At 37.0% G+C, this 11,132-nt stretch overlaps 1 protein-coding gene across 1 annotated transcript; it reads right to left on the minus strand.

The window, feature by feature from the left end:
* Positions 1 to 7,321: 7,321 nt before the first annotated feature.
* On the minus strand, positions 7,322 to 10,816 carry LOC122075857 (polyadenylate-binding protein-interacting protein 6-like). The gene is made up of 3 exons (XM_042641028.1): positions 10,537 to 10,816; positions 8,462 to 8,944; positions 7,322 to 7,807 (listed from the first exon to the last, which is right to left on the minus strand). Exons 2-3 carry the CDS (start codon positions 8,918 to 8,920, stop codon positions 7,646 to 7,648), a joined length of 621 nt encoding a protein of 206 aa, XP_042496962.1. The 5' UTR covers positions 8,921 to 8,944; positions 10,537 to 10,816; the 3' UTR covers positions 7,322 to 7,645.
* Positions 10,817 to 11,132: the final 316 nt, after the last annotated feature.

Genomic DNA, 11,132 nt, shown 5'->3' on the forward strand with positions numbered 1-11,132 from the left:
TTGAGGTATGATGGTTCTGGAGGTGTTAGGGACTATATCATTCGGATGGTGGATTACCAAACCAAACTCAAAGCCTTAGATGTTTCTCCTCCTAAACCTTGTATTGTCCATCAAGCCTTAAGTACCCTTCCTTTTGAATTTGGGATCATCAAAACCAATTATAACTCCCAAGATGAAACATGGACTATTAATGAGTTGATATCTAGAGTTATTATTGAGGAAAAAAAACTAAAGAAAGAGAAAACCCACACAACCTTATTTGCTTTTAGCTCCACTTTTCATAAAGGTAAAAAGCCTAAATCTCATACTAATAAAGTTGCTCAGGAAATCAATAAAGAGTGGTCAATAAAGCAATTTGGGTCCTAAGAAATAATTTTTTAAGGAGGGTGATCATTGCTTCTTTTGTAAGAAAAATGGTCATATGAAGAAGGAATGCCCTAAGTATAAGACTTGGTAATCTAAACGTGAGCATGCAGGTAATGATTCTTTGGCACTTGTTTGTGAATGCAATTTATCAGAAGCCCCATCCAGTTCTTGGTGGTTAGATAGCAGTGCAACTAACCATATTGCTTTTATCATATAGGGATTCATAAACTGGAGGAAGCCAAATAAGGATAAATCAAAGCTCACTGTGGGGAACAATGAACAAGCTAATGTAGAATTCGTGGGATATGTCATTTTAATTATAGACTCTGGTTTTAAATTGATGTTAAGAAACACTTTTTATATACTGTCCTTTAGGCGGAATTTAATTTCCGTTTCAATTTTAGACTTGTGTGGTTACCATTTTGAGATAAAGAATGCTATGATTAATTTGTTCTTTAATTCAAATAAGGTTGGTTACTATACTATGTCTTATGGGTTATATAGATTGTGTTTAGCTTCTCATGATATTTATGTCTCTTATAATGTTGAAATAATTGTTCCCAAAAGGCCTTTACCTAAGGAACAATCTTACATGTGGCATAAAAGACTTGGTCATATCTCCAGGAAAAGAGTTGAAAGGTTGGTAAAGTCTGATATCCTGCCTACTCTTGAAGGTGACCTAGAGACATGTGTAGACTGTTGTAAAGAAAACATGACAAAGATAAAGAAGAAGTCAACAGTCCGTAGTTCTGATCTATTGGAGGTTATTCACACTAACATCAGTGGACCCTGTACAACTACATTGTGTAGAAATTTTTATTTCATCACATTTATTGATGATAATTCCCGATATGATTATTTGTTCTTGATTAAGGAAAAGTCTGAGTCTCTTAATAAATTTTAGATTTCTAGGACTGAAGTTGAAAAACAGTTGGAAAAAGTCATCAAGGTTGTTAGATCTAACCAGGGTGGTGAGTATTATGGTAGACATGGCAATGTTGGACAACTTAAAGGCTCATTTCCAAATAATTGAAGGATTATAGGATAACAGGTCAATTTACTATGCCTGGGAGTCCTGAGCAGAATGGGGTGGCCAAAAGGCATAATCGCACCCTTATGGACATAATGAGAAGTATGGTTAGTAGGAAAATTTTACCTCAATTTTTATGGGGTGTGGCTTCGAAGACAACTGAGTCCCTACTAAGGTTGTTCCATTAACTCCTTTTGAGTTATGGACTAGACGGAAACCTAGTTTGAATCATCTTAGAGTTTGCGGTTGTCCTGCAGAAGTAAGTTAGTATAATCCAACTTTAAGCAAGTTGGACTCTAGAACTACTCGTTGCTACTTTGTTACTTACCCTGATCATTCAAAAGGGTATCGATTTTATAACCTTTGCGAAGGTACTAGAATTGTGAAATCACAGACAGCAAAGTTTCTAGACTTGACATGACCGATAAGAGTAGTTGTTTTCAGACTATAGAGAATAGTAGTGAGGTTGGGACAACTGTATCATTTACTCTACCTATCTAGATGGATGTAGAGCCTATTGCACCGATTGCTACACCTATTGAGATACAGGGGCATTTTGTTGATATAGCTCCTACTGAGGTCCTTCAGGTTCAAGATGAGGTTTTGGAAGCTCCACTTAGGAGATCCACCAGGGTGAGGAGGTTAGCCATACCACCAGACTATATGGTATATTTGGGAGCACACGACTACGACATCGGTTGTGTGATTGATCCAGTTTCTTATTTAGATGCTATTTATACTCCTCATTCATATTTGTGGTTGGATGCAATGAAAGATGAAATGCAATCGATGAAATATAATAGCGTTTGGGAGCTTGTTGAGTTACCTGAAGTTTTTACGAGGAATGGTTCTGATCATCTTGTATGTAAACTTAATAAGTCTATTTATGGGCTCAAGCAAGCTTTTAAGCAATGGTACTTTAAGTTTGGCAGTGTTATGAGTTCATTCAGTTTTGTCAAGAGCTAGGTAGATTAGTATATTTATCACCAGGTCAGTGGGAGTAGATTTATTTTCCTAATACTTTATGTGGATGATATCTTGCTTGCAAGCAATGATCTAGGACTGTTGCATGAGACAAAGCAAATGTTATCTAGGGAGTTTGACATAAAGGACCTTAGTGATGCATCTTTTGTCCTTGGCATTGAGATTTATAAGGATCGTTCTCGTCGATTGTTAGGTCTTTCTCAGAGGGCATATATTGGTCGTGTTCTGTAGAGGTTCAGTATACTGGATTGCAGATCTGGGAATGTTCCAATTCTCAAGGGTGATAAACTGAGCTCATTACAGTGCCCTAAAAGTAATATTGAAAGTACCTTATGCTAGTGCACCAGGAAGTATCAGGTATGCTCAAGTTTGTACTAGACTAGATATTGCTTTTGCAACAAGAGTTTTAGGTAGATATCAGTCAGACCCTGGTCACGATCACTAGATTGCTGCCAAGAAGATTTTGAGGTACTTAAAGGGGACAAAGAATTATATGTTGATTTACAGACGTGTTCAAGATCTATAGCTAGTAGGGTATACAAACTCTGACTTTGCTGGTTGTCAAGATGACAGGAAGTCCACATCAGGAGATATTTTTTTAATGGCAGGTGGGGCAGTATTGTGAAAAAGTGAGAAACAGAAATTGATAACTTCTTCAACTGTGCAAACAGAATTTGTAGCATGATTTGGAGCAGCTACTCAGGAAATTTGGCTCAGGAACCTCATAAGGGAATTGATAGTTTTTGATTTTGTGGCTAGACCCACCCAATTGTATTATGATAACAATAAGGGTATCATAGGGTCTAAGCATATGGGGGTCAAATATTTGACCATAAAGGAAAAGGTTAAGAAAGGTGACATCATAGTGGAGCATATTGGTACAGATGATATGGTGGTTGATCCCCTGACTAAAGGCCTTCACCCTTATGTTTTTGAGAAACATGTCATTAGCATGGGCTTAGGAGCATCATGGGATGCAGTTGTTTAATGGGAGATATTTTATTTTGCTCTATTGTGTAATAAAATTTTCATCTGTATTTTTACCTTTTGATAATTTTTGGTATTATATATTAATTGTCTTTTGCATGCAATTCTATTCAATAAAATGCAGTTTTGTTATAACTGTTGTATTTAACACGTGGGTGTTTTATATGTTGGCATGTTATATATATATATATATATATAAATGTTTGAAGTCTTAAGGTATGTGTTAACCTTGGGCAAAGGCTGGGGCATTCAATTATTAGCCTTAGGGTATGTTTTATAACACATAAAGTATAACTCGAGTTATTGAAAATAAGACATATAGGTTCATTGAAACTATAAAGAATTTTCTCAAATGTGGTTGTATCACTTAAGGGAGAGAAAATTGGGCTAACAAGGGGATAACATATATGGAACCATTATGTAGGTGTTATCCAGTTGCCACACCACCATATTGAATCCATGTCAGTAGAGCTGAAAACTCTCGTGACCATGGAAGGTCCTGTGTCATTTACAAGATGCAGTTACCGCCATGATTCGGTGTTTGAGACTCTATGGGACAGTATGTACTAAGAGAGATGTCTCTTGACCATTATAAAGGGCACGTGCATTAAGGTGATTATTGGCATGAGATTGTTTTTTAAGGACAAAATAAGTTTTAAAAAATTGATAGCAATTAATATAACTCAAGTGGGAGAATGTTAGAATATTTCTATGTGGGCTTGTATTAATTGGGTTTTTGTGCTTTAATAAAACTAGACTAATTATTTGGTATAATTAAGTGAGACATACGGGCTTTAATTAGTTTAATAGTGTGAGCTTTAGTTAACAATTGGATTTGTGATGAGTGGGTCTATTGGGAAACTTTACAAATAGAGAGCTAGGTCCCTCCTCTAACCCTAATATTATTCACAACTTGCATTCTGGAGAGAGAGGGAGAAAGAGAAATAGACAGAGTTTCTTGTGGCTTTCTCCTTTGTGCGTTCAGGTTTCTCATCTAGCCAGTGATCATAAGGGAATAGAGGAGAAGTACCTTGCTACGTGGATCAGAAGGTTTTCCGCTGCGCTTTGCTTTATTATGGATCTCAAACAAGGTACGCTTTTACTGATTATAGTTTCTATCCCGTTGTTTTTTGTGTTCTTAATCTATCTATGGTGATCTATGGTTCTAAGGATTATATCTTATGAGATTTTAATCCTACACCATTCTCTTATGTTCAGGGTAGGGTTGTATCTTAGTCTTTATTTTGGTCAAGCTTTGTATCTTAGTCCACTTGCTAGGAATAATGTCGCACCTGTAATTCAATTTAATGCTGTACTTGCCATAACATCAGTTCCTCTGTGAGAGTGCGTGATTTAAAATCTATATGTTCTAGGGTGTGAATAAGAAAAACTATTAGGAATCCTGAATGACAAGTATTTCAAAGTAGTCTTATCTATTTCATTGGATGACCCTTCTCAAGTGTTATCATGTGCTTCCATGTATATCACTCTTTGTCAATTAAATTTTATCTGGAAGATTAGAAAAAGAAGTTATTTGCCTCTGTATTTTTCTTGTAGGCCTTGAAACAGTGATTGGATTGAAGTATGCTTCTCCAGTAAAAGGTGGAGCAATGCCCACATTCAGGGTGAAATCGTATGTCTCCAATAAATACAAATACCTTGTAGAACAAGCAGGTTTGCACTGAGATCTTGTTTGGCACAAAATTTGTGTTGTATCTTGCAGTCTTTCGGTTTGCCTGGTGGGCTATAGTTGTAGCCTAAGAAGAACTATATGTATATGCTTCATGTTTGAGATCTTGATTAACAATGTAAACTAAAAATGCTCGAGGCTTCGGTCATTGACATTGAGAAGTAACGGCGAGAACAAGAAACAGCTAGCAACCACAAGAGTGAAATGGAATGCACCTGAGAAAGCAAGGTAAGAAGAAACAAAGAGTGAAGACAGTTTGGCAAGTGAAGAAATCACCTACAAATCACGAAGTTGAACAATGCTGGTGATGTGAGATGGTTTCTTTACTTGGGAAACTATCTTCACTCTTTGTTTCTTCTTAGCTTGATTTCTCGGTTTTGTTTCCATTCACTTTTGTGTTGCTAGTCGTTTCTTGTTCTTGCTTCTTAATATAAAATATGGTCTTGCTGAACAAGATCCTTCATAATAGTTCTTGGCATTGCTGTCTTTGGATATCCATTTTTTCTTTTGGCATCCTTGATGGTTAGCACAAGGGACAGTGATATTTAATGTTCATGGCTTAAACCTTAGATCATTCCATGATAAAACAAAAGCACCAGAAGAAAAAAAAAGGATCAATGCTGCATTCTGGTTTCCACCTGGAATGCAATCCCAATGAAAAGGATCAATGCTGCATTGAGAGTGGGAGTGCAACCCCAAAGAAAAGGATCAGTCACTAAGTCAGTGACCTGCATATCATTAGTCTAATAGGTGGTGTGGGATTAGTTGGTATACAAGTTGAGGTTTCTTGATTTGAGTCTCTTCAGGAAGGATGGGAACATTTCATTGTATTCTACCTATTTGTGAGAGTTGAGTAGGCCCATTATAGGAAGGTGGAGCATTCAACCCCACCTTGTATATTTGACTAGGGCTTGGGTTTCTCAAGCATTCACATGGTTTAGAAACCTTGTGCTCAGTGGATCGGTATTGGATTGATATCGATCGAGATTATGCCCAAGATTAGAAACCTTGTGGGTGCAGGAGAGGGTATTATCAACCCTGTGGGGGCAGGATCCAATGACCTTAGGATGATGTACGTCTCCTGCACCCACAGAGAAGGAAAACTCTTCTTTTGTTTCTATAATAATGATAACGAGAGAGCAGGTGGATGGAATCATCATCTAGATTCTTCATATTAGAATTACCAAAATCAGTTTTATAAGAAAACATTAACCTCTTCTGTGGATTAATAATTGGAATGGCTACAAAAAGGCTTCATCAGAACTTGATAAAACCTTCAAAACAATGAATAGATTATTTTTTGGTTACTGATAATCTAATCCTGCTGGTTTATTGCTAAGAGTTCTTGGAGCTTGGAGTAGTTGCACTCCCCTTCATAACGTGAAGACAAGTAGCAATAGTGAAGTGAAAGTGTACTCGAGTTTAAAGCCAAAGATTGGGGCACTTTTGGTGTACACAAATCATATTGAAGGTCCTTAGCTATGGTATAATATACTAAATTGTTGGAACTTATTACCTCCAAAAGGATTGAGGAGCCTTTTTGTGTGTGTGAAAAGGTTTAAGGAGCATTATCTATTATATGGGCAAAGGAATGCCACCCGTTGGTGCAGGTACACACCAGGATGTACGGCCAGTGGGAGGGCTGACAAGAACATCTTCAGCATGGGGTCATGTCTAGGCATGTACATGTGCTTTCTTTCTTCCATATTATATTTATGAGAGAAGGGACCCTTGTGTTTATCTCTTTCCTCCTCCCCTTAGAAAAGATTCCTATACCCCTCCCATCCCATATCTGCCATCGGTTGAGGCATTGAGCCGCTAGCTCCAGGTGAGCCGCCACCTCCTTGCTATATTCATTTTCTCCAGCCAGAGGAGATTAGGTCATTGTGAGAAAATTATATTTCAAGACACAATGATAAACAGAATCAACGGATTCGGGGTATGGTATTTTGTATGTTTGTTTAAGGATAACGGTTTATTCAAACTTTGACTAATATATTTTATTAGAGGATTACTGCTAACGACTATCTAAATAAAATAATCCACAAAAGCCACGAAGAGGTCCTCGCTTAGGGGTGCAATTTTATTATTTGATATTACAATACATATTTGATTCGATACACAGAAGGAAGAAAATATTGCTCCAATGATTTGGTAACTTGCTGATCATTGGAATTGGAAGAACATATCCTATGGTTAGAACATCTTTTGGGATCATAGATGGGCTACTCTGCAACGAAGTATTGACATCAAAAGAGAGATGATAAGACGAGAAGAAACTCTTTCATTTCAAATGAGAGTAATTTGCAAAAGAAAAACTGCACAGGTAATGGATGAACTGATTTCCCATGAAACAAACTCATGATTACAGAGGAAATTTTACCAAAATAGAAAAAGATTACAGAGAGGAAAGACAGAATGGACACAGCAACTAAAACTTACATGTACCAACCATGGTTGATGTCCAGAAGTTTAACAGAGGAAATAATTTCCCCTTCCCCAGATTTCTCCTCACCACAACATCCAAGAAAGGAGACATCAAGCCACCTTTCCCAACTTTCTCGCACTGCAAGTTTTCACAGCGTAAGTCAAGAGGCTGGTTTCAATGAACATGACGAAGACCCACCAGCTTCACCAGAAGTGGTTTGATTAGTTCTCCTGGATGTGCCTTCAGCTGGACATTCAAACTCAGACATATCACCAATATCTAAGGATTCTGGAAGATTTTCAGAAACATCTGCAGGGTGGACCTGAAAACAGAGTAAACAGTTCACTGACAAACTGGTCAAGCAAGTATCAAGGACTGGTTGAACATGGGGATAAGAGTGCCTTTTTTATTTTTTTTTGCCAATAGGAAATAAAAATAAATATATATAGCATATAAACAACATGAAATCAGGTTGAGAAATTCATTATCAATAGGAATTAAGTGGTCCAGTTTTAATACACTTTTTATGAATTGCTAATGTATGGGTAGAAAAAAATAGGATAGGGGACTTTTAAGCTAAAAAGACTGATCAATTCTGGATGTTAACAAACAATGTAAAGAAAAAAAAGAGATGCTATTCCAGGAAAAGTAAAATTATAATTTTTATATCATTGGATTTTTGATAAGATTGGTTCGTTGACCATCAAATGACATATTCATTAATGTTGACAAAATCTGTAGACCACTTGAAAGAAGCAAAAGCAAAGAAACAAAAATATAGTAGACAAATAATATTGGTGGCAGCCCCCAGTCTATGAGTTGAAAATATGCACCACTAGGTAAAAAAGGGAAAAAAAAGGGAAAACCAAAAGTTCAGACTCTGAAAACATTCACAGTACCACAAAAATAACACCGCCAGTAAAAACACCTTAATAAAAAGGAGTTTATGATGCCTATCACTACAACAGTTCATTACCTCAAGTTGTTGCAACATATCAACTGATGCTTCTACGTCACCCTCATTTACGGAGTACACATCAGCAAGTGACTGATCAGATATAAAAGGAAACATGACGCCAAGATATTCCAAATCCATCTCAGAATCTTCAAAAGTTCTCTGTTTTCTTGCCATGTTACTTCGATTCTGTGACCATGAATCATGAGAACTATAAACTGATTGGCCCTTCGGTGTCCCATCCTCAGAATCAAGTAGTTCTTCAATGCCATGGATGTTGTAGGCAAGAGAAGTTTCTCCTTGGAACTGGTTCTGTTGAGTCACTTTCTGGTTCTCAGATGGAGATCCAGACCAGGCAGTTCCATTGCCACACTCTGGTTGCCCAGCAATTATCTCAAATGCTTTGTTTTCCTTCCCTCGTTTCGAGATAGGTACGTAAGATTCTGCATAGGGATTCAAAGAAGATGTTCCTGGCTTCATTGTTTAATCTTATGGAAGATCGCCCTGTTCAAAGACGTAAGTATTACCAGATGGAACGCATGATTAATACTGTACAAAAGAACCCAGAGAATAGCCATTCCAATAAACAAGCAAACAGGACAACTAATACCTTTTTTTTGGGGTGGGGGATGGAATCTACAATCATTGGATCAGAAAACCCACATTGATTCATTTAGTAAAATGCATCCCTTTACAAAGCTTCCAGGTTCAAATAAAATGTGTAAGCTTAAGATGCTGAAATAGATAGAAGTCTATAATAATCACATGTGTAAAGACATCACCAAGCTAAGCATGACCAACTCATTTACTGAATCAAAAAAAACAAGGAAAGGACAAAAAGAAAATCCCCAAGTAATACACTCGAAGAGAGACATATAGGTTAGTATAGGTAAGGGATTACCTTAAAAAATTAATATGCTTCATAGGTAACTAAAGGAATTATACAAGAACCACCGGAAAGAAAATATCAAGGATAAAAATACAGACAATTTATTCAGGAAGACTTCAAACGGAGATGAGCTCCTCCCATGCAGTAAAGAAAAACAAAGTTGTAATGAGGATCTTCAGAAGAAATATGAAAAGCGCAAAGTAGACAACCAAAGGAAGTCCAGAAGCTTTGGTAGAATAAGGCCCTTTTCTTTGTATCTAGCATTTATGATTTTAGTTCAATACATATAACCTGTAAGGTTTGAATGAGCAAGAAAACCAGAGGTAAGAAAATTAGAATGAGTTCCTTGATTGAAAGTTTTATCACCCTCTCTTTCCATCCCATCTCCAATTCAAAGCCAAAAATAGTGGAACAATGTATTCCACTTCATTTCTTGTTGCCAGGACCCAAAAAAGGAAACTAATCTCAGAAAATATAAAAATTCAGTCAAACAGGAAAACAAGAATTTGATCAGTCAATTATTGAAACAAAAAAAAAATTGCTCAGTCTAGCAATGGAAATCCACTTGATAATTCTAGAAATTTATTTAGACTCTCATAAGGATAAGTGCACACCACAAAAGATAGCTAAAATTCAACCACAATCTTCCACACACACACACTTGAGATTAGGGTTGCTGCTCTGAAAGAACACCGCGGCAGGGGAGCCTTTTTGTATTGGCCTGGGCCTATAACCTATGTTTCTGTCAATGGGTACCTAAAATGGCTTCCGACGTCTGAGAATGAGAGGGTTTGAACCGTTTTGGGTGGTATAATAGGGGCTACTAAACATGTCTTAATTTTAGAGAGAGGCAATCATTTGCAGATGAGAGGAAATACGACGATATGAGATAGGCGGGAAGCAGCGATAGAAGCTACACCAATTTTACGAATTAATAAATAAATAATTCAGCAACAGCAGAAATCTCTCTTGATGAGAAATCTGAGATGAACAATTCCTATCAATGTCGGTGATGAAGATCAAGATTTCTTCTTCTTCAATTAACCATCGAAAAGAAAAATTCAATATAACAACTACAAGATCAAACATTAACCACTCCAACAGCGACATAAAGATTCAAAAAATAACTTTGCAAACAGAGAAATTGCAGAGAAAACAAAGATACAGAAACAAGAAAGCGAATCGATCTAAAAATATCTATACTTACAGGCCGCAAAGCATTAGTTGAACGCAATCAAAACCTTATTCAAGATCGTTTGATCTTTGAAAAAAAAAAAACGAAAAAGACTTGGTTACTTGGGGGAATTTAGAGGATTATGAATCGAATTAGGCGTCGATAGGATGAGGTTGATCACAGTTTAAGCAGTGGAATCGAAAGAGAGATCCGACCCCATTAAAGATGGATTATTATGAGAATCAGAAAGTAAAGAATGGCATGGTGAGAAGAGAATTGAATGAAACGTTAAAAAGAGAACGAAAGACTACCTGCTTGCATAGAATGAAAAAAAGTAAAACTTTCCTTCTTGACGCTGGTGATGCGCGTCTATTGTCGATACTACCCAGAATCATTTCTATTATGCCGGAAACTAACAGGTGCATACTGCAGACGATTAAGGGCATAAATGTCATTTAACGGTAATTAGTCCCGGCTGACTCTGTAGCACTTCTGGACCGGCTTCGCTTTCCCAAGGGGTTCAAGCGACTCAAGCCTTCGTCTATTCTCATGAACTCAACGTATGGTAACATAATAACGGTAATTGTGTGGAGGAGTTGGACTCGAACCTCCACGCTTTCTCGCACTAC

The sequence above is a fragment of the Macadamia integrifolia genome, chromosome 4 (assembly GCF_013358625.1).
Source record: "Macadamia integrifolia cultivar HAES 741 chromosome 4, SCU_Mint_v3, whole genome shotgun sequence".
Classification (NCBI taxonomy): domain Eukaryota; kingdom Viridiplantae; phylum Streptophyta; class Magnoliopsida; order Proteales; family Proteaceae; genus Macadamia; species Macadamia integrifolia.